The following is a 23,791-nucleotide window of genomic DNA, read 5'->3' on the forward strand; positions in this document are numbered from 1 at the left end:
TTTTTATTTAAGGTGAGACGATTCTGTGTGTGCATATACATGTGTAATGCCAGAACTATGTAACTGATATTTCTTTACGAGAACTAACTGTTTTCATAATAAAATCACATAACTTCTATATCAGTCAGGTTTTGTATTGCCTACACTGTAAGTACTAGTTGTAGATTCAGGGCTCTATTCAATCAGATCCGCTTTAGCCCTCATTCGCATAGCAATTGCTTTGGCGATGTTCAAGGTGGAACTGCGTTAGAGCTGTCAAATCCACAAGCGGCTCCGAGCATTATTCCTAAAGCAGACATTGCCATTGCCTACATAGAGTTGCATTAAGATAAATTCCATGCAGCCTTGTTTAGAATTTTGAACACTGGAATGTGAGATGTAACCTACACCTCGATTAGGTTTATAGAATTTCTCAATATTTAATTTAATTTTGCATCATTATTTCTATATAGCCTACACTTTCTCGTTCTGAACTTCTAGCATGAGTGTGGCTTTGTGACAATGATCAACAGCAGCTGCTTACCGATTTGTCAGCTCCAACGCAGTTCCACCTCCGACACTGCCAAAACACATTATGCGTTATTCTCTTCGGTTAACGCTTGATTTGATTGAATCTAGGCCTCAGTGTCTTTTTCTATGTCATAACGATGTATAAATAAAACACACCACTCTATACTGTAGACAGGTCTATTGTTTTGTTTAAATTAATTTACTTTCAGTTTTGAAATTTTATTCAGAACTTAGTCAAAGTTAACATAATGTCACAACCGGTATTCAATCAAATATTTTCCTCAAATAAGCATTTTCCTATCATCACAAATAATTGTTGCACTGATGTATGTATTCTTTTCATTTTGCAAGAGCAACTGGCTCTATTTTCACATATCAAATTCAAGTTCAACCTTAAATAGCAAGGAGGACATTCACAAAAACAAACCACCATTGTAAACATACCACTTTTTTAAAAACCCAATTAAAAAATTAATAAAGATCAGATTCATGCATGGTAAAACACAGGAACAAATCATATACATATACTCTATAGTTACTTTGGGTTTCGTAGGGATAGCCTATGGATAATTTGATCTATATTGGGAAAACTTAGATGGTGAATTTATAGTTTTGGATACTTTTTTTGTGAACGATCCACAAATTAAAACCTTTAGCAACGTACAACAAAAATGAGTGTTTCTTATTGGACATGTCCAGGTAGTCCCTTCCTGGTTCAGTCAGTTGTCTTCTGTTTGGTGCCTAATGAACACTGCCCTGTTACTGGTAAATAGATAAAAAGCTTTTTAAAAACTGCCGAGGTCAGGTGACTAAAGCACAGTATGTGCCATATGTGCTGGTCAAACACCCAAGGATAAAGTAAATCATATAAAATATAAAAGGCTGATGTAAATGGTGTGCAAGTTTCCTCCAGGACCTGCCAATGTAGAACAACAGTTTTGTCTGTCTCTATATATAATATTACAAATAATAAAATAATCACAGTTTTTTAAAATAATAAAACAGTACAAACGTAGAAAACAAAAATATTTCCTTTTGTAAGACTTAGAACAGACAGAGCAGAAACCTGCAAACTGAACTGAGTCTGTAAATGCACGGAAAGGAAAAAATGGAAAACGGTGCAAGCGTCCGTCCATCCTTCCGTCCGTACATCCTTTCTTCATTTAACCATTATTTTATCTCTCTCATTCTCCGTTTCATTCTCACTTTTTTTTCTTCCCTCTGTTCTGCACAGCAGACTCAATGTTGGGCTCAACTTTTCTGCAGCGTCACAGCAATGTTTCATATCATCACAGAAACGTTGAGAACATTTCTTCCGAGCAGATCTTATCCTTCATACTTCCTGCATGTCCCACTGTCCAGATATTATGATGTATGGATTCGACCAATTTCTTGTCTAATGGCTGAAAGAGAACACAAAACTGAGAAAATCACGTGTGTGTGTATTCTGTAGAGAATGGGAACTGGAGGACGGCATTATCACTGAACCTTCATCTATTTAAAAGAAAAATGGAATTTTCTATGAAGAAGTAAATAGATGAACTGTATGCCTAGCATCATCTTAGGACATAATTAATTAGGATACCTTGTTCGCCGTAACGGAAAAACTGAATCGAACTACAGAAAGTGTATAGAACATGAATAGGAAGGACCTTAGTCAGTTTGCAGGTAAATTGCTCACTGATGCTGGCAAGCCTTTTCAATAACAACATGCATAAACACTTTGTATCACCTACCATTAATGATCTCATCTTTCACCTTCTGCAATTCACGTACAACTTCCTCCAAGATTTCCTGTGGGGATAAAAAAATACAGTTGACATTTTCTGCTTCTTTCACAATACTTTTATTCCATTAACGATTGAAGAATGCCACACTGATCCGTCCAATATGTTTTACAGTTTTGAAATGAGATTTCTACCTGTTTCATCCTGTCAAAGTCTATGTCTCCTTCACTAGTGCTGCCCACTGTTCGCACCCTGCAAAACAACAACAAACATAGGGATGATTGAAAATGATCGATAAATATTAATTTCATAGTAAATAAGACCTATACAGTACATTAAAACAGAAATGTTCTACAGTTAATGACAAGTGACAAGCAACCTTCATCCTTGATTATTAGATGAAGGTACAGTACCTTATACTGATATAGCATGGTGGTGTTAGCAATGTAAGGCAACAATCCATTCACTGTTTATTAAGGCGATAAATCCAAATTGGCGGGCCATGTACCAGTCAAAAGTTTGGACACACCTACTCATTCAAGGGCTTTAATTTATTTTTTTACTATTTTCTCCATTGTAGAATAATAGTGAAGACATCAAAACTAGGTAATAACACATATGGAATTATGTGGTAACCAAAATAAGTGTTAAACAAATCAAAATATATTTTACATTTCAGATTCTTCAAAGTAGCCACCCTTTGCCTTGATGACAGCTTTGCACACTCTTGGCATTCTCTCAGCCAGCTTCATGAGGTAGTCACATGGAATGCATTTCAATTAACAGGTGTGCCTTGTTAAAAGTTAAGTGGTGGAATTTCTTTACTTCTTAATGCGTTTGAACCAATCAGTTGTGTTGTGACAAGGTAGGGGTGCTATACAGAAGATTTGGTAATTTGGTAAAATACCAAGTCCTTATTATGGCAAGAACATCTCAAATAAGCAAAGAGAAATGACAGTCCATCATTACTTTAAAACATGAAGGTCAGTCAATCGGGAACATTTCAAGAACTTTAAAAGTTTCTTCAAGTGCAGTCGCAAAAACCATCAAGCGCTATGATGAAACTGGCTCTCATGAGGACCACCACAGGAAAGGAAGACCCAGAGTTAGCTCTGCTGCAGCGTATAAGTTCATTAGAGTTACCAGCCTCAGCAATTGCAGCCCCCCAAAAATGCTTCAGTTCAAGTAACAGACACATCTAAACATCAATTGTTCAGAGGAGACTGCGTGAACCAGGCCTTCATGGTCAAATTGATGCAAAGAAGCCACCACTAAAAGAGACCTATAAGAGGAAGAGACTTGCTTGGACCAAGAAACACGAGCAATGGATATTAGACTGGTGAAAATCAGTCCTTTGGTCTGATGAGTCCAAATTTGAGATTTTTGGTTCTAACCACCATGTCTTTGTGAGACGCTGAGTAGGTGAACAGATGTCCGCATGTGTGGTTCCCACCGTGAAGCATGGAGGAGGAGATGTGAGGGTTTGGGGGTGCTTTACTGGTGACACTTTCAGTGATTTATTTAAAATTCAAGGCACACTTAACCAGTATGGCTACCATAGAATTCTGCAGCCATACGCCATCCCATCTGGTTTGCGCTTAGTGGGACTATAATTTAGTGGGACTATAATAAAACTTTTGACTAGTACTATATATTATCATCACAAGCTTCCTCAATGCATTAATAACAAGCAAACACTCCCATGGTTCTTGTTTCCAATTGAAAATACTGAGAATATATTTCAGTGTCTAGGGTTCGCCGAGAATGGGGCGACAAACAAAAAACTCCAGTCAGTGGCAGTCATGTGGGCGAAAACAGCTTGTTGATGGGAGGTCGAAGGAGAAAGGCAAGAATCGTGCAAGCTAATAGGCGGGCCACAAATGGCAAATAACGGCACAGTGCAACAGTGGTGTGCAGAACAGCATCTCAGAACGCACAACTCGTCAGTCCTTGTCATGGTGGGGCTATTGCAGCAGACGACCACACCGGGTTCCACTCCTTTCAGCTAAAAATAAGAAGCTGCTGCTCTTGTGGGCATGCAGTCATCAACACTTGACAATGGAGGAGTGGACAAACATAGCCTGGTCCGATGAATCCTGGTTCCTGTTGCATCATGCTGATGGATTTGGCGTCCATGGCCCCATCCTGCCTGGTGTCAACGGTACAGGCTGGTGGAGTCCATGGCCCCATCCTGCCTTGTGTCAACGGTACAGGTTGGTGGCGGTGGTGTAATGGCTTGGGGAATATTTTCCTGGCACACGTAAGGTCCCTTGATACTAATTGAGCAACGTTTCCATGTCCCAAATAATTCAGGCTGTTCTGGAGGCAAAGGGGGGTCTGACCCAATACTAGTGGGTGTACCAAATAAACTACAAAGTGCATATTTCCTCATCTAAGAGAACATAATGCTACGTAATATGAACCTCTCAATAAATCCCGTTATTTACCTAAAAAGTTATAGTCTGGTCTCAGATCTGTCTTGCTGTATAGCCAACAACTGCCATAGGAGTTGGCTATACACATATCACAGATCCAGAACCAGGCTAAACAGTTACTGTGCCTCAGATGAGCAAATCCACACATCAGTAAAATCCCACATATAAAAAATAATAATTATAAATTATATTCGTATATAGTGCTTTTCATTACAGTGTAATCTACAACACTAAATAGGCAAAATAATAATGTAACAATATAACAGTCTACGCAAGTCTTCACATTTTGCTGCCTTAAAATTAAATCTAAAAAGGAATTCAATATAATTTTTCCCCCTTACAGATCTACACAACCTACTCCACATTTTCAAAGTAAAAGAAAGTTATAGAACATTTACCAAATTAATTAACAAATTAAAAATATAATATGTCTTGATTGCGTATGTCTTCACACTCCAGAGTTAAAACTTGGTGGAAACATCTCTGGCAGCCATTGCAGCTGTGAATCATTTTCAATAAGATTCTACCAACTTTGCACAACTCTTAGGGCAAAATACACTTGGTGTACAAAGTATTAAGAAAGTCTGCTCTTCCCATGACTAATGACCGGGTGAATCCAGGTGAAAGCTATGATCCCTTATTGATGTCACTTTTTATATCCACTTCAATCAGTGTAGATGAAGGGGAGGAGACAGGTTAAAGGATTTTTAAGCCTTGATACAATTGAGACATGGATTGTGTGTGAATGATTGTGTGTGAATTGTATGTGTGTGAATGGGCTAGAAAAAATATTTGAATGGTGAATGGTAGTAGGTGCCAGGCGACATGGTTTGTGTCAAGAACTGCAACGCTGCTGAGTTTTTCACGCTCAACAGTTTCCCATGTGTATTGTCATGACGTGGCCCTTTCTGGGTATAGATCGTGGCTTCCCCCTCTCTCACTCTCTCCTACATCCAGGTTCTGTTATGTCAGGTCGTAAATTCCCGACGGAGACTCTCTCCCCCTGGCCATGCAGTATGGAGAGAGAGTTTCACAGTAGAACTAAGGAACTCCAGCCAAATTCTAGTACATTCCAGAATTTGAGAATTGAATAATATCCATATTTTGGAGAATGTGTAAACGGTCGGTGGAGAAGCCAGCTATGACCCGGTCCATTTTGTTTCATGTTTGTGACCTCATGAAAGATAATACAGCCACATTACCCGAACTCTGTTTACACAGGTTCCTTAGTTATAAGGTTTGCATCTAATTATTGTATATAATGAATGAGTAAAGATTAAACTATTTGTGAAATGATGTAATGTGATGTTAAACCTTTAATGTGAGATAATTGTATTCCCTTTAAAGTTTAACTAAGTCAATTGCCCACCCATGTGAGCACCGACATGATCTGGCATCATAGAACCGCCTTTCCTATTGTTACGAATAAAAGCCCCTCCTAAGAAAATCCTCTTCAGACTGAGAAAACCCACAGCGTGAGCTGTGATTGCAAAGTGTTTAGACCACGCATACCTCGGTGTAAGCTGAGGGGGCACAGGTTTGATTACCAAAACTAAAACATTATACCATGTGGAGCATTGGCTACACAGCTGGAAATGGTTCAACTCTGAGACTATCAATCCCTACAGAATAAGAGCAAATCTTAGATACTAATTAATAGTCTGCAGCTAGAAATGACGTAAACCTGGGATGAGAATACCGACAACCCCGAAACATCTATCTATGAGAACATTTTTGAATGGTACTCTGAAGTATCCATTCTAACAATAAAAGAAAGAGAGAGAGAGAGAGACTCTGATGAACTGACTCTCCAGCAGACGGACTGACGATTCCAACAGAGAAGATCACAACGACACATGGGCGTAAATATATACAGTGCCTTGCGAAAGTATTCGGCCCCCTTGAACTTTGCGACCTTTTGCCACATTTCAGGCTTCAAACATAAAGATATAAAACTGTATTTTTTTGTGAAGAATCAACAACAAGTGGGACACAATCATGAAGTGGAATGACATTTATTGGATATTTCAAACTTTTTTAACAAATCAAAAACTGAAAAATTGGCTGTGCAAAATTATTCAGCCCCTTTACTTTCAGTGCAGCAAACTCTCTCCAGAAGTTCAGTGAGGATCTCTGAATGATCCAATGTTGACCTAAATGACTAATGATGATAAATACAATCCACCTGTGTTGTAATCAAGTCTCCGTATAAATGCACCTGCACTGTGATAGTCTCAGAGGTCCGTTAAAAGCGCAGAGAGCATCATGAAGAACAAGGAACACACCAGGCAGGTCCGAGATACTGTTGTGAAGAAGTTTAAAGCCGGATTTGGATACAAACAGATTTCCCAAGCTTTAAACATCCCAAGGAGCACTGTGCAAGTGATAATATTGAAATGGAAGGAGTATCAGACCACTGCAAATCTACCAAGACCTGGCCATCCCTCTAAACTTTCAGCTCATACAAGGAGAAGACTGATCAGAGATGCAGCCAAGAGGCCCATGATCACTCTGGATGAACTGCAGAGATCTACAGCTGAGGTGGGAGACTCTGTCCATAGGACAACAATCAGTCGTATATTGCACAAATCTGGCCTTTATGGAAGAGTGGCAAGAAGAAAGCCATTTCTTAAAGATATCCATACAAAGTGTTGTTTAAAGTTTGCCACAAGCCACCTGGGAGACACACCAAACATGTGGAAGAAGGTGCTCTGGTCAGATGAAACCAAAATTGAACTTTTTGGCAACAATGCAAAACGTTATGTTTGGTGTAAAAGCAACACAGCTCATCAACCACAACACACCATCCCCACTGTCAAACATGGTGGTGGCAGCATCATGGTTTGGGCCTGCTTTTCTTCAGCAGGGACAGGGAAGATGGTTAAAATTGATGGGAAGATGGATGGAGCCAAATACAGGACCATTCTGGAAGAAGACCTGATGGAGTCTGCAAAAGACCTGAGACTGGGACGGAGATTTGTCTTCCAACAAGACAATGATCCAAAACATAAAGCAAAATCTACAATGGAATGGTTCAAAAATAAACATATCCAGGTGTTAGAATGGCCAAGTCAAAGTCCAGACATGAATCCAATCGAGAATCTGTGGAAAGAACTGAAAACTGCTGTTCACAAATGCTCTCCATCCAACCTCACTGAGCTCGAGCTGTTTTGCAAGGAAGAATGGGAAAAAAATTCAGTCTCTCGATGTGCAAAACTGATAGAGACATACCCCAAGTGACTTACAGCTGTAATCGCAGCAAAAGGTGGCGCTACAAAGTATTAACTTAAGGGGGCTGAATAATTTTGCACGCCCAATTTTTCAGTTTTTGATTTGTTAAAAAGTTTGAAATATCCAATAATAGTCATTCCACTTCATGATTGTGTGCCACTTGTTGTTGATTCTTCACAAAAAAATACAGTTTTATATCTTTATGTTTGAAGCCTGAAATGTGGCAAAAGTTCGCAAAGTTCAAGGGGGCCGAATACATTCGCAAGGCACTGTATTTATAGCAATTATTCCCAAATGAGTGAGCATTCATATGCAAAGGATTAGCATTTCAATTAATATAATTATCAACTGTGTCAACTTTTGTCTTTCCCGCTCTCTCAGTCCACACCCACTTCTCTTTGTCCACCAAGCAGTCATAACGGCTTAGCCCACTAGAGAATCTTCCCTATCCTTTGTTAGTAACAAATATCTACTGTTTGTTTGTTTATGCATTTCTGTGATTATTTAGTTAGTTAGTAAATAAATGATTAAGCCAATTGGTGTATGGATGATTTATAACAAAGGCTGGGTTCGTGCAGATAACCAACAATTTACAAAGTTTGGAGTGAGACTAAAGAAGAATTCATTAATAGAAGACTAATTGATCAGATATGAAAATATCTGAAGAGTTATAATCGGAAAATTCTAACTTTGTAATCTGAAGATTTTCTGTGGTGCCCCGAATTCCTAGTTAATTACATTTACATGATTAGTTTAATCATGTAATAATAATTATAGAGAATTGATTCGATAAAATAACAGTCTTCACTTTTAATGATGCCAAAGACACGACAGTATCAAGAACGGTCCACCACCCAAAGGATATCCAGCCAACTTGACACAACTATGGGAAGCATTGCAGTCAACATGGGCCAGCATCCCTGTGGAACGCTATCGACACCTTGTAGAGTCCATGCCCCAACTAATTGTTTTTGTCAGAATTGCTCAAGCTCAGTATATTTGGTAGGAAATCATTGATGGACAGCAATATTTAAACCTTGTCTTTGATTCTTTGATTTTTTAAGCAGTTTTAAGTCAGGATTTTAACTGGACCATTCAGGAACACTCTACCTCTCTTGCAAAGCCATTCTGTTGTGTTTTTTTTGCATTACAATTTGTGTAATTGTCCCGCAGAAAAACAAAACCCTATCCCAGGGTTAGGTTTTCAGAAGACTGAGTAGTTGTTGTTTTTTTACCTCGGCTTTGCTCTTTTCATATTTATTTTGATCCTAACAAACTCCCCAGTCCCTGTGGTGACAATATACCCATAACAACTATATAAAGGGATCAACAACATTGCATTCGGTCCATATTACTGGTCTGTATGACAAATAAGCCTGTGTTAAAAATTCCTCTTCAAATCATCCATTCTGTTTGTAACAAGGCTGTTAAGTATCACTGCAAGACAACACAGCAAATAAATGAACTTTTTGGCCTAAATTAAGAACTACAGGTTTGGGTCAAATCCAATCCAATACAACACAGAGTGAACCCCTTTGTATTTTCAAGTATTGTGGTGGCAGCATCATGTTATAGATATTCTTGTCATCGGCAGGGACTGGGGAGTTGCTCAGGATCAAAGTAAATATGAAAGGAGCAAAGCCCAGATAAAACGTTTATGAAAAATCTGACTCAGTCTTTTGAAAACCTAACCCTGGTATAGAGTTTTATTCTTCAGTAAGACAATGACAAATTATGCCAAAGACACACCAGAATGGCTTTCCAAGAAGTGTTGAGTGTTCCTGATTGGTCTAGTCTCAGTCCTAGCGTGAAAATCAGAGACAAGGTTTGAATATTGCTGTCCATAAATGATTCCCAACCAAATTTACTGAGCTTGAACAATTTTTATAAAAACAATATGCCTTCGGAAAGTATTTAAACCCATTGACTTTTTCCACATTTAGTTGTGTTACAGAATGCAGGTAGCCTAGTGGTTAGAGCGTTGGGTCAGTAACCCAAAGGTTGCTGGATCGAATCCCTGGGTTAAATGCAGAAGACACATTTCAGTTGTACAACTGACTAGGTTTGCCACATTTCAATAATACATTATTAGATTTTTCCATTGTGTTAATAATGGGCGGATTGATTGATTTCCACGTTTTTTATTTACAGAAATTCAAGATGAGAAGATAATTGTCCAGCCCATTGGGTATCTAAGTACACCCCCACATGCCATGTCTTGAAATATGCAGACAGACAGATTGAAAGTAAGTTTACATTGTAATAGTTCGGACAGCCAACTTTCTATCTCAGTTCATAACTTTTAGACTTTCCCAGAAAGCATGGATTATTGTTTTCCAAGATAGTGTGATGGAAAATGTTATGTTTGTGCTTTTTCTAATAACCAATTTCTGTTTTAATGCAAGTGACTGATTGAATAAATCGTCACTATCAGTATCTGCAATTTGGCAGCACGCCCAGAACCTTGTTTTGAGAACGAAAGGATATCTCAGTTTCAAGGTCTCAGCATGGAGAGATGAAGCCTTGTGAGGTATTGGTCTGTCACATGCATGAACCAGTATTGGTCGGTCACATGCATGAACCGAATGTTAATGATTCATTAATTATGAATAATTAATAAGCTGAATCATGCAAATATAACTTCAGTGTAAGCAGTATACAGTGGGACAAAAAAGTATTTAGTCAGCCACCAATTGTAATTTAATTATTCTTATTTAATAATTGCTCCCACAGTTGATTTCTTAAAACCAAGCTGCTTACCTATTGCAGATTCAATCTTCTCAGCCTGGTGCAGGTCTACAATTTTGTTTCTGGTGTCCTATGACAGCTCTTTGGTCTTGGCCATAGTGGAGTTTGGAGTGTGACTGTTTGAGGTTGTGGACAGGTGTCTTTTATACTGATAACAAGTTCAAACAGGTGCCATTAATACAGGTAACGAGTGGAGGAGAGAGGAGCCTCTTAAAGAAGAAGTTACAGGTCTGTGAGAGCCAGAAATCTTGCTTGTTTGTAGGCAAATACTTATTTTCCACCATAATTTGCAAATAAATGCATTAAAAATCCTACAATGTGATTTTCTGGATTTTTTTTCTCATTTTGTCTGTCATAGTTGAAGTGTACCTATGATGAAAATTACAGGCCTCTCTCGCCTTTTTAAGTGGGAGAACTTGCACAATTGGTGGCTGACTAAATACTTTTTTGCCCCACTGTATAAGAGAACTAACGGAACTGCCCCTGCCCCTGACAAATGTGTGCTATGGTGCATCAAGTTTGTTGGAACCTCTCCAGTTAACTGACAATAAAGAATTATTCTTTTAAGTTTGACTTTGAGTATCCCTGTGAAGAATTTCACAACAATAGTGATTTACTTTTATTTAATTTCTAAATCAGATTGAACTTTTGCCAAGTAAGAGATGATCATTCCCTTAATGTATGCCATAAAGGCATTCCAAATTATATCAGGGGCCATTTTTTCTCTGTTCTCTATGTCTACAGTATATTTGTAATAGTAAAGGTTTACATTTTTTGTTTACGTATTTAATACATTTCAGGTTCATAAGATGCGCTCTGTTCATGCTCCAAATTATGTTGCTAAATGTATTTTCTATTGGTGTGATTAAGGATGATACCGTAGAATGATCTAATATCATGATAACATGATGTTTTGAATCCAATAAACTGCTGAGTGCATTTTTGGAAATAAAGAAGTCCAATCTTGAATAGCTTTTCTTACTTTGAGAAAAACGGAATAGTCTTTTGTAGTTAGAAGTAGCAATCTCCAGGTGTCCATGAAAATGTTCAGCTTCTATAGAGGCTCGCTAAATTTGCCTTTTTTAAATTACTACGCCTGTCAATCTTATCCAATATATGATTTAGGTCACCTGCTAAAATAACAGTTCCTGTCTGGATTTGATCTAATAGCTTTAATTCTATCTAAAAACACCATATTTGCTGCTGGTTGGACAGACAATGAAATCAAGGAGTATTTTTAACCATGAAAGTACAATTCAACATTAGAAAACATTCTTGGTCCATGTGCTTGGATATAAGGGTATAACAATGTATTCTTATTTATCAGGATTCCTACACCTCTGCTGTTACTACAGTAGGTGGCAGCATAGGCTTCTCCAACTCCTCTAAATATTCAATTTCTCCTTTTTTTAAATGTAACCCTTGCAAGAATGTGGGCTGAGCAGGCATAAAAAAAATTGAAAACCAAGCAAAGTATGTCTTTGTATTTGAGACGCTATGCCTTTTTAGGGCTCTCACCCACAAACACAAACATCCATAGAACAATTATTGAACATAATTGACTTACAGTGCCTTAGGAAAATATTCAGACCCCTTGATTTCTTCCCACATTTTGTTACATTACAGCCTTATTCTAAAATTAATTAAATTGTTTTTTCACTCATCAATCTCCACACAATACCTCATAATGAAAAAATTAAGAGGCGACTCTGGGATGCTGGCCTTCTAGGCTGAGTTGCAAAGAAGATGGGACAAGGACATCCCTGCCGGCCAAACCCTCCCCTAACCCAGATGACGCTGGGCAAATTGTGCGCCACCCCATGTGTCTCCCGGCCGCAGCCGCCTGTGACAGAGCCTGGACTCGAACCCAAAATCTCTAGTGGTATAGCTAGCACTGCGACGCAGTGCCTTAGACTACCATGCCACTCAGGAGGCGCCTCATCAGTGTTGACATTGAAATTGCTGAGGATTTTTTACATTTAATCTACAGTGGGGAGAACAAGTATTTGATACACTGCCGTTTTTGCAGGTTTTCCTACTTACAAAGCATGTTTGTATGTATGTATCAAATACTTATGTCATGCAATAAAATGCAAATTAATTACTTAAAAATCATACAAAATGTTTACAATATTTTTTTCTTCTGTATTATTTTCCCCTAACCCTGCCTACCAACCCTCCCCTAATTGGAGTAAACTAATAAACAACAATACTTAGGCTTCTTCTTACAGCTTTTACATATTATATAATTAAGCAATAAGGCATGAGGGGGTGTGGTATATGGCCAAAAGCGGCTGTTCTTATGCACAACGTAATGCGGAGTGCCTGGATACAGCCCTCAGCTGTGGTATAATTGTCATAAACCACAAACCCCGAGGTGCCTTAATCCTATTATAAACTGGTTACCAAAATTATAAGAACAGTAAAAATAAATGTTTTGTCATACCTGGTCTGATATACAACGGCTGTCAGCCAATCAGCATTCAGGGCTCAAACCACCCAATTTATAATATATCATTTACATTATTGTGTTTTATTTTTACAAATCTTATTGTGTTATTTTCCCCTAACCCTACCACTCCTCCACTAATTGGAGTAAACTAATGTACAACAATACTTACGCTTCTATTTACAGCTTATACAAATCCAATGCATTTTACATTAGTTAACTTTTTAAAGTTGTTTTTAGTCCCATGCTTCAGCTCAACCTCAAGCCGTCCCATATATCTCTGAAAACCATCCAGTGTTGATTTCTAATTGCCATATATTTTTCAACTCTGCTGTACTGTGTCACAAAAGTTCAGAATCTTTCTATTCTCATAGTTTCTACAGATTGTAAAAATTAAAGGTGAACATTTTTACTAAGAGTATTATTATATTATTGATCGATTGACTATGGCCTTTCAAGTCGCCCAGTAGTGCCATTTGCAGAGATAGCTCCAGGTAAATGTTACAATTCTTCTTTAGCCATTCCTGAACCTGCGACCAAAAACAAGCTACATACTGTATGTACCAAAACAAGTCATCTAATGAGTCTGTCTCTTCACAGCAAAATCTGCTGAGCTGGGATGGTTGTATCCCTCATATTCATAACATTCTATATTGGCTGCAATAATTTTGTATAATAAATTAAATTGAAAAACTCTAAGTTTTAATCCTGCGTTGTTTTGTGTATCAGTTCATACATAAACCATGTGCCATGGACTCGGCACATCAAAAATCTCTTCCCAACTATTTTCCAACCTGTATGGCTCAGCTGTCAATTTATTGGTCCTTAAATGAAACTGGTATACTTATTTTATTTTAGCACAATTTTCTTTAACCAATTTGGTCTTTAATGTAGGTTCAACAGACAAGTTCCTTACCTTCTCCCCTTCCACTTGCCTCTTCCATTGTTGCAGTATTGCTGCAATCAGTTGGCGAGTTATGTCACTCATTCTGTTTTCTTGCTGGTCCAGTTTCACTTCTAAAATTTGCTCCTTTGTTTCCAGAAGGCACATTTTGTTGTCCGGTTCGTCCATGCACCCGCCCTGTATATGCATATCTGACACGGTAGACTCTACTTTCCTTTTGAGAAAATCAGCTTTTTTTAACAACAGATTGTAACAGTTATTTTGTTTTGGTGTTATCCTGGATATCCATTAGCTGGACGTTATTTTCATCTCCAAGTTGTTCTTTGTCTTTTCCTCTAAGGGAAGCCATGGCTTGTTGGGTTCGAGTCACAGCGTTGCTTTACCCACAGATTGGTTCGCAGTTGTATATATATATAACTGACCGCTCACTCTCTCCCGGTTGCTTGATCTAACGACTTTAGAGGCTTAATTTAAACTATATTGTCTGGTTCTTCATATAATCACAGTTTTGACAGTACAAAACAGAGTGACTGTCCTATCGGTACACTATGCGCCTCTCAAAAGGTGATTCTAACATGTATTGACTCAGGGGTGTAAATACTTATGTAAATTATGCATTTTTCAATTTAATTTTCTAAACATTTCCATGTATTACTAACATCTTTTTACTTAGTTATTATGGGGTATTGTGTTTTTTAAAATCTATTTTGAATTCAGGCTGTAACAACAAAATGTGGAATAAGTCAAGGGGTATGAATACTTTCTGAAAGCACTGTATGTTGTGCAATGCTGCTAGTATCTTATTCCAAATTATTCTCAGCTGTAATGTCTGACAAAGATTCTTCCATCAAGTATCAGCTCTGGGTTGTGAAGACATCTGCAATCAAGACATCTTTTTATTTTTTACATTTTCTATAACTTTTTTTCATTTTGAAAATGTGAAGTAGGTTGTGTAGATCTGTAGATCTGTATACATTTTTAGTTAACACGTTAAGGCAGCAAAATGTGAAGGGGTGCAAGGGGTGTGTAGACTTTCACTAGGCACTGTATCCCTTCTCATTGTGCCACAAGATATTTTAAAAGTTTTGGGAGCCCCTATCAAACAGATGACGATACTAACCTTAATACCAGTGAAGAGTTGTCTACAGAGTTTACTCTGTCCCATGGATTCTTCCCAGCACCTATAAGGAGAGACGATCACAATTAGAAGAGACACATTTTAAAAAGCAATATCGCTCTATACAGGCAATAAAAAATATAATGGTCAGGCAAGAGTGTGTATACCTGTAGAGTTCTGTCCTGGCTTGGGATCCTCCTATAATGGAAAATGAAAATGGATGATTGTGTGTGTGTGTATATGTATGTGTGTTCTTTATTTTTACCATTTTCTACATTGTAGAATAATAGTGAAGACATCAAAACTATTAAATAACACATATGGCATCATGTAGTTATTTAAAAGGTGTGAAACAAATAAAAATATATTTTAGATTTTAGAGGCTTCAAAGTAGCCAAGCTTTGCCTTGATGACAGCTTCACAAATTCTTGGCATTCTAGTATCGTTAGTATCATCAACTGTGGCGACAGGTAGCCTAGTGGTTAGAGTGTTGGACAAGTAACTGAAAGGTTGCAAGATCCAATCCCTGAGATGACTAGGTAAAGAATATGTTGTTCTGCCCCTGAACAAGGCAGTTAACCCACTGTTCCTAGGCTGTCATTGAAAATTATAATTTATTCTTAACTGACCTGCCTAGTTAAATTCTCTCAACCAGCTTCATGAGGAATGATTTTCAAATAGTCTCAAAGGAGTTCCCACTTATACTAAGCACTTGTTGGCTGCATTTCCTTCACTCTGCAGTCCAACTCATCCCAAACCATCTCATTTCGGTTGAGGTCAGGTGATTGTGGAGGCCAGGTCATCTGATGCAGCACTCCATCCCTCTCCTTCTTGGTCAAATAGTTCTTACACAGCCTGGATGTGTATCACTGGGCAGCTCTCTGCTGTGCTTCCCTTTGTAGTCTGTAATAGTTTGCAAGCCCTGCCACATCCGACGAGCGTCAGAGCCGGTGTAGTACGATTTGATCTTAGTCCTGTTTTGACGCTTGCCTGTTTGATGGTTCATCGGAGGGCATAGTGTGATTTCTTATAAGCTTCCGGGTTAGAGTCCCACTCCTTTTAGCTCATTGCGGATGTGTCCTGTAATCCATGGCTTCTGGTTGGGGTATGTACATACAGTCACTGTGGGGACAACGTCATCGATGCACTAATTGATGAAGCCAGTGACTGATGTGGTGTACTACTCAATGCCATCAGAAGAATCCAGGAACATATTCCAGTCTGTGCTAGCAAAACAGTCCTGTAGCTTAACATCTGTTTCATCTGACCACTTTTTTTATTGACCGAGTCACTGGTGCTTCCTGCTTTAAGTTTTGCTTGTAAGCAGCTTTCAGGAGGATAGAATTATGGTCAGATTTGCCAAATGGAGGGCGACAGAGAGCTTTGTATGCGTCTCTGTGTGGAGTAAAGGTGGTCTATAGTTTTTTCCCTCTGGTTGCACATTTAACATGTTGGTAGAAATGAGGTCAAACGGATTTAAGTTCCCCTGCATTAAAGTCCCTAGCTACTAGGAGCGCCGCCTCTGGAGGAGCGTTTTCCTGTTTGCTTATGGCGGTATACAGCTCATTGAGTGCGGTCTTAGTGCCAGCATCGCTCTGTGGTGGTATGTAGACAGCTGCGACAAATACAGATGAAAACTCTCTAGGTGTGGTCTACAGCTTATCATGAGATACTCTACCACAGGCGAGCAAAACCTTGAGATTTCCATATATATTGTGCATTTGTTTAAAAATATACATAGACCACACCCCTTGTCTTACCAGAGGCTGCTGTTATATCCTGCTGATAGAGTGTATAACCCGCCAGCTGTATGTTGTTAATGTCGTCGATCAGCCACGACTCGGTGAAACATAAGATATTACAGTTTTTAATGTCCCGTTGGTAGGATATGTGCTTTAAGTTCTTCCAATTTATTATGCAGCGATGGTACGTTGGCCAATGGGGCCGATGGCGATAACTCTTCCATCTCTTTCTCCTGCAAATTATGAGGATGAGGGCCTGTTTGGGTGTCAAGAGTAAATCCCTCTCGTCTGGCTCATTAAAGAAAAATTCTTCATACAATTCAAGGTGAGTAATCGCTATTCTGATGTCCAGAAAATATTTGAGGTCATACGAGACGGTAGCAACAACATTATGTACAGTTGAAGTCGGAAGTTTACATACACTTAGGTTGGAGTCATTAAAACTTGTTTTTCAACCACTCCACAAATGTCTTGTTAATCTTGAAATTAAGGGGCACTATTTTCATTTTTGGAAAAATAACGTTCCCAAAGTAAACGGGTTATTTTGTCAGGACAAGATGCTAGAATATGCATATAATTGACAGCTTAGCATAGAAAACACCATAAAGTTTCCAAAACTGTAAAAATATTGTCTGTGAGTATAACAGAACTGATATTGCAGGCGAAAGCCTGAGACAAATCCAATCAGGAAGTGACTCATGTTTTGAAAGCTCTGCGTTCCGATGCGTCCCTATTGAGCAGTGAATGGGCTATCAACCAGATTCCTTTTTCTATGTATTCCCCAAGGTGTCTACAGCATTTTGATGTAGTTTCAGGCTTTTATGTTGAAGAATAAGTTTAAACGACTCCATTGCATAAGTGTCCGGCTGAGGGCTCTCAGAGTAATTCTTGCGTAATAGGTAGCTATTTTTTCCTCTCGGTCTTACTGAAAATACAGCTGTCCCGATTGATTTAATAGATATTTGAAAAACACCTTGAGGATTGATTATAAACAACATTTGCCATGTTTCTGTCGATATTATGGAGGTAATTTGGAATATTTTTCAGCGTTGTCGTGACCGCAATTTCCGGTCGAATTCTCAGCCAAACGTGAAGAACTAACCGAGTTATTTCGGCTACAAAAATAATCTTTTTGGAAAAAAGGAACATTTGCTATCTAACTGGGAGTCTCGTGAGTGAAAACATCCGAAGCACATCAAAGGTAAACAAATTCATTTGATTATTTTCTGATTTTCGTGACCAGGTTGCCTGCTGCTAGCTAGGCATAATGCTAGGCTATCGATAAACTTACACAAATGCTTGTCTTGCTTTGGCTGTAAAGCATAATTTCAAAATCTGAGATGACAGGGTGATTAACAAAAGGCTAAACTGTGTTTCAATATATTTCACTTGTGATTTCATGAATATGAATATTTTCTAGTAATATTTTTGGTCCGTTGCGTTATGCTAATTAGTGTCAGCTGATGACAATTCTCCCGGATCCGGGAGAGGGAGTTCCAAGTTAGGAAACTATAGTTTTAGGAAGTCGGTTAGGACATCTACTTTGTACATGACACAAGTAACTTTTCCAATAATTGTTTACAGACAGATTATTTAACTTATAATACACTGTATCACAATTCCAGTAGGTCAGAAGTTGACATACACTAAGTTGACTGTGCCTTTAAACAGCTTGGAAAATTCCAGAAAATGGTGTAAAAGCTCAACAGTGTTGTTTTTCCATATCTAGAAACACATTGACCTCCACCTTGACCTCCAAGTGAATGAACACCACCATTGTTGTCACTGCACTAATCAATATCATAATTCATTTGATTTGTACAGCACAGTTTCAATCAAATACAATGACATCTCAAGGTTCTTCACCTGCACCAACCAAGTGAATGTGTCCATATGAATGTATCCACTTTGTTGCTTTCTATTCTCTGATAGGCTAATAATCATTTGACATCATTTGAGTAAATTGGAGGTGTACCTGTGGATGTATTTCAATGCCTCCCTTCAAACTCAGTGCCTCTTTGCTTGACATCATGGGAAAATCAAAAGAAATCAGCCAAGACCTCAGAAAAAAATTGTGGACATCCACAAATCTTGTTCATCCCTGGGAGCAATTTCCAAACGCCTGAAGGTACCACGTTCATCTGTACAAACAATAGTACGCAATTATAAACACCATGGGACCACGCAGCTGTCATACCGCTCAGGAAGGAGATGCGTTCTGTCTCCTAGAAATGAACGTACTTTGGTGCAAATCAATCCCAGAACTACAGCAAAGGACCTTGTGAAGATGCTGGTACAGGTACCAAAATTCCGTACAGGTACGGAAAATGATGTGGATATATTGAAGAATCTCATCTCAAGACATCAGTCAAGAAGTTGAAGCTTGGTCGCAAATCGGTCTTCCAAATGGACAATGACCCCAAGCATATTTCCAAAGTTGTGCCAAAATGGCTTAAGGACAACAAAGTCAAGGTATTGGAGTGGCCATCACAAAGCCCTGACCTCAATCCCATAGACAATTTGTGGGCAGAACTGAAAAAGTGTGTGCGAGCAAGGAGGCCTACAAACCTGACTCTGTCAGGAGGAATGGACAAAATTCACCCAACTTATTGTGGGAAGCTTGTGGAAGACTACTAACTATTTAAAGGTAATGCTACCAAATACTAATTGAGTGTATGTAAACTTCTGACCCACTGGGAATGTGATGAAAGAAATAAAAGCTGAAATAAATAATTATATCTACTATGATTCTGACATTTTACATTCTTAAAATAAAGTGGTGATCCTAACTGACCAAAGACAGAGAATTTTTACTTGGATTAAATGTCAGGAATTCTGAAAAACTGAGTTTAAACGTATTTGGCTAAAGTGTATGTAAACGTCCGAATTCAACAGTACAAAATAAGTTACAAACAATGTGGAAAAACAAACAAAATAGCACGGTTGGTTAAGAGTCAATGAAACCACAGCCATCCTCTCCATCCACGCCTACACAATCACACCTCCTCCTCAATGCTTCACGGTGGGAACCACATATGCAGAGATCATCCTTTCATCTACTCTGGCTCACAACATTTTTACATTTGGACTCACCTGTCCAAAGGTGAGTCCAAATATGTGATATTTGCTCCTGTTTCTTGGCCCAAGCAAGTCTCTTCTTCTTATTGTTGTCCTTTAGTAGTGATTTATTTGCAGCAATTCGGCCATGAAGGCCTGATTCACACATTCTCATCTGAACAGTTGATGTTATTACTTGAACTCTGTGAAGCATTTATCTGGGCTGTAATCTGAGGTGCAGTTAACTCTAATTAACTTATCCTCTGGAGCAGAGGTGACTCTAGGTCTTCCTTTCCTTTTGCGGTCCTCATGAGAGCCAGTTTTATCATAGTGCTTGATGGTTTTCGCGACTGCACTTGAAAGTTCTTGAAATGTTCCAGATTGACTGACCTTTATGTCTTAAAGTAAAGATGGGACTCATTTCTCTTTGCTTATTTGAGCTGTTCCTGACATAATATGGACTTGGTACTTTACCAAATAGGGCTATCTTCTGTATACCACCCCTACCTTGCCACAACTCAACTGATTGGCTCAAACGCATTAAGGAAAGAAATTCCACAAATTCACTTTTAACAAGGCACACCTGTTAATTGAAATGCATTCCAGGTTGGTTGAGAGAATGCCAAGAGTGTGCAAAGCTGGCATCAAGGCGAAGGGTGGCTACTTTGAAGAATCTAAATGTTTTTTTGGTTACTACATGATTCCATATGTGCTATTTCATAATTTTGATGTCTTCACTATTATTCTACAATGTAGAAAATAGTAAAAATAAAGAAAAATGGTTGAATGAGTACATGTGTCCAAACTTTTGACTGGTAGTGTGTGTATATATAAAAGAAATATACTGAGTGTACAAGACATTAGGAACACCAGATCATTTTCCTGACAGAGGGACCAGGTTAATCCAGGTGAAAGCTATGATCCCTTATTGATGTCACCTGTTAAATCCACTTTAATCAGTTTAGGTGAAGGGGAGGCGACAGGTTAAAGAAGGATTTTTAAGCCTTGAGACATGGATTGTGTATGTGTGCTTTTCAGAGGGTGAATGGGCAAGACAAAATATTTAAGTGCCTTTGAGCGGTGTATGGTAGTAGGTGCACCGGTTTTAGTGTGGAAAGAACTGTAACACTGCTAGATTTTTTAGTTTCCCATGTGCGCCAAGATTGGTCCACCATCCAAAGGACATCCAACCAACTTGACACAACTGTGGGAGGCATTGGAGTCAACATGGGCCAGCATCCCTGTGGAAGGCTTTTGACACCTTGTAGAGTCCATGCCCCGACGAAATGAGGTTGTTCTGAGGGCAAAAGGGTGTGCAAATCAATATTAGGAAGGTGTTCCTATTGTTTTGTACACTCAGTGTGCGAGTAAGTGTGTGCACAAGTCTCTTTAGATTACTTGAATGCAATTATTGTTGCTGGATCGACCCACCCTGGGAAACTAATACTTGATATTTTAAAAGAAGAAAAACTGTATTACCTCTTCAGGTCTCTCTGAGGCTTTTCGTCTGCAGGAAAAGCAAATTCAGGCATTTAGATAATGAAAAAGACAACTCCAGTCATTTTGTGTTATTTCACAGGCTAGTAACCTAATTACTTACAATCACATCAAGAAATACCTTTTTGAACTCCAGAATGTTCATTTAAAAAAAGTGTGGTCTTTTGATGTGCTATAGCTGGGGTAGGGATTTTCAATTACATGTATTTCAATTCGATTAAATAAATATTTATTTCACACTGTTGTTTTCCTCTCACCTGCGTGCTAGAAGGGCGTTCATTTCCTGCATCAGCCCCTCCCCTCCAGCACCACTACCTCCACTCAAGCGGTTGGCATCGTTCTTGGCTCCACCTGTTCCTGGTGGACTGTTCTCATCCTGAGGAGACACAACATTGGTCACCATACGAGTTCCATTTTATAGAAGCCAACCAACAGGTAATGTGTATATAGTTAGAATGTCCAAGCAATTTTCACATAGATATGAATGGTCTTGTTCAGTGGGTCACACCGAAGCAAACCATTTTCAAACGTATTGCAAAGAAACAAAAAAGTTTCTTATTGGACATTTAGGTAGTACCTCCTTGTTTCAAAACTTTTCTTCTTACTGACCATGATCCAAGTCTAAGCTGAGATACTAACCCTTGCAACTTTACGGAGTTTGGCTCCAGCGAGGGCAGCCGCCAGTCCTGAGAGTGGCTGCGACAGCTCATTCCCTGCCTCCCCTACCGGTGGCCCTCCATCAACCGGCAGTGGAGGGGGCATGGGCGGTGGCACCGTGGCCGGAGGCGGGGGGCCTGGTGGAGGAGGTGGGGCCATGGATGCCATAGGGGCAGGGGGGGGCATAGGCATAGGTGGGGCCACTGGTGGGGCCAAAGCCAGCAATGAGGGAAGAGAAACCGGACCTGGGAGAGAAACAGCATAGGTTCACATCAGGTGACATCGGATTCCTCATTGGCTAACACTGTTGGCGAGCACTGATTGGAACTGATTAGATTAATGGTCTCAGATAAGAAGAATTTAATTTAAAGTTAATCAAAATGCAAAAGTACAGTAACAGATGGCAGAATTTTCTATGGGAACTGTTATTGTATTCATAATAGGTATATGCTTCCATCCACATAAGACAGATGCATGTTGTGTGTGGAGGTGTGTGGAGTCCCCACCCCCGACACACACACAGAACACACACTAGTTGTTCAAGTGCCTTGCTCATTGAGCTCTGCTTATACTTACTGCAGCTGGCCGTGGCAGCCTGAGCGACAGGAGAGGGTGTCTGCTTGGGCGAGCCCCCCTCTGATTGGGCTGTGGTGTATGAGGGGGGAGAGAATTGGGGTGCTGGTGGTGGTGGGGGCGTGGCCTGGTACATCTGCTGCTGGGGGTGAAAGGAGGACGGGTACTGGGGCTGGTGGGCAGAGACAGGGACAGGGCCCTGGGCAGACAGACCAATCAGAGGGGGTAAGGAAGAAGCCTCTCCGTAACCTAGCTGCTGCTGTTGCTGCTGAGCAAGGTTATAATAGTCTTCTGATTGGCCATTGGCGTGGGGGAGGTGGGACGGGATGTGTGGTTGGTCAGGCTGGTCTAGGGGGTGGGTGTTGACGCGGCTGTGGAGGGGCGGCAGAGTGTGGGCCACCGGGACGACATGCTGGGGCTGGGGCACGGGGGGCATGTGCACAGGCATCATGCCCACCAAGGGCGGCGTGGAGGGCACGGGGCCATACATGTGGGCGTGGGATGCTGACCAGGTGCCATGTTTGGGGGGCAGCACAGGGTCCTGCAGGGCATGACCCTGGTGGAGGGACTGGGTGTGGTGGAGGGCCCGAGCAGTGGGGGGAGAGAGGGGGATCTGGCGCACCTGCCGGGTCGGGGCCATGGGCACCCCTGGCTGCACGGGTGAGAAGGCCGAGGCCAGGGAGGTGGAGAGCTGGGAGAGCTGGGCTGAGTTGTCGCCAGTCCGTCCGCCCAGCACCTCTCTTTCCTGGGAGGAGGAGGAAGAGGAGGAGGAGGAAGGGGAGGAGTTGGAGGCCACTCGGGCGTAGGAAGGCGGCAGTGTGGCGGCCCGGTAGTGTCTGTACTCAGGAGGGGTGTTTGACGGGTGAGAGGGAGGGGAGGACACCTTATATTGGAGGGTGGAAACAACTATAACACACAGACGGAGGAGGGTGGGGTAGAAAACAAAGGATGTAAAAGAGAGAATAATGAGAAACTAAGCAAAGATGAAGAAATAAAAAAGAAACAAAGACAAACAATTACATAAGAAAAAGAAGCAGAATGCGAACTCTCAGGAAAGCAGGAAGTCGCATTGCCATTCAGCTGCCGATAGCACGCTGGCAGAATGAGTGTGGCTCCTGTTTGTGCATGGATAAGCATGAGTAAA

The 23,791-nt window shown here is 40.0% G+C and overlaps 1 protein-coding gene across 1 annotated transcript in view; it reads right to left on the minus strand.

The window, feature by feature from the left end:
* Positions 1-688: 688 nt before the first annotated feature.
* Positions 689-23,791, minus strand: part of LOC135526117 (ena/VASP-like protein) — an 80,243-nt gene continuing 57,140 nt past the window's right edge. The window contains exons 6-14 of the mRNA XM_064954230.1: positions 22,651-23,553; positions 22,057-22,319; positions 21,675-21,793; positions 21,400-21,427; positions 15,289-15,319; positions 15,125-15,185; positions 2,432-2,489; positions 2,247-2,304; positions 689-1,913 (exon numbers count right to left, since the gene is read on the minus strand). Of these exons, the coding sequence (XP_064810302.1) occupies positions 1,876-1,913; positions 2,247-2,304; positions 2,432-2,489; positions 15,125-15,185; positions 15,289-15,319; positions 21,400-21,427; positions 21,675-21,793; positions 22,057-22,319; positions 22,651-23,553 (1,559 nt within the window). The 3' untranslated portion in view covers positions 689-1,875. The remainder of the gene's footprint in view (positions 1,914-2,246; positions 2,305-2,431; positions 2,490-15,124; positions 15,186-15,288; positions 15,320-21,399; positions 21,428-21,674; positions 21,794-22,056; positions 22,320-22,650; positions 23,554-23,791) is intronic.

Source organism: Oncorhynchus masou, chromosome 32, assembly GCF_036934945.1.
Source record: "Oncorhynchus masou masou isolate Uvic2021 chromosome 32, UVic_Omas_1.1, whole genome shotgun sequence".
Lineage (NCBI taxonomy): Eukaryota > Metazoa > Chordata > Actinopteri > Salmoniformes > Salmonidae > Oncorhynchus > Oncorhynchus masou.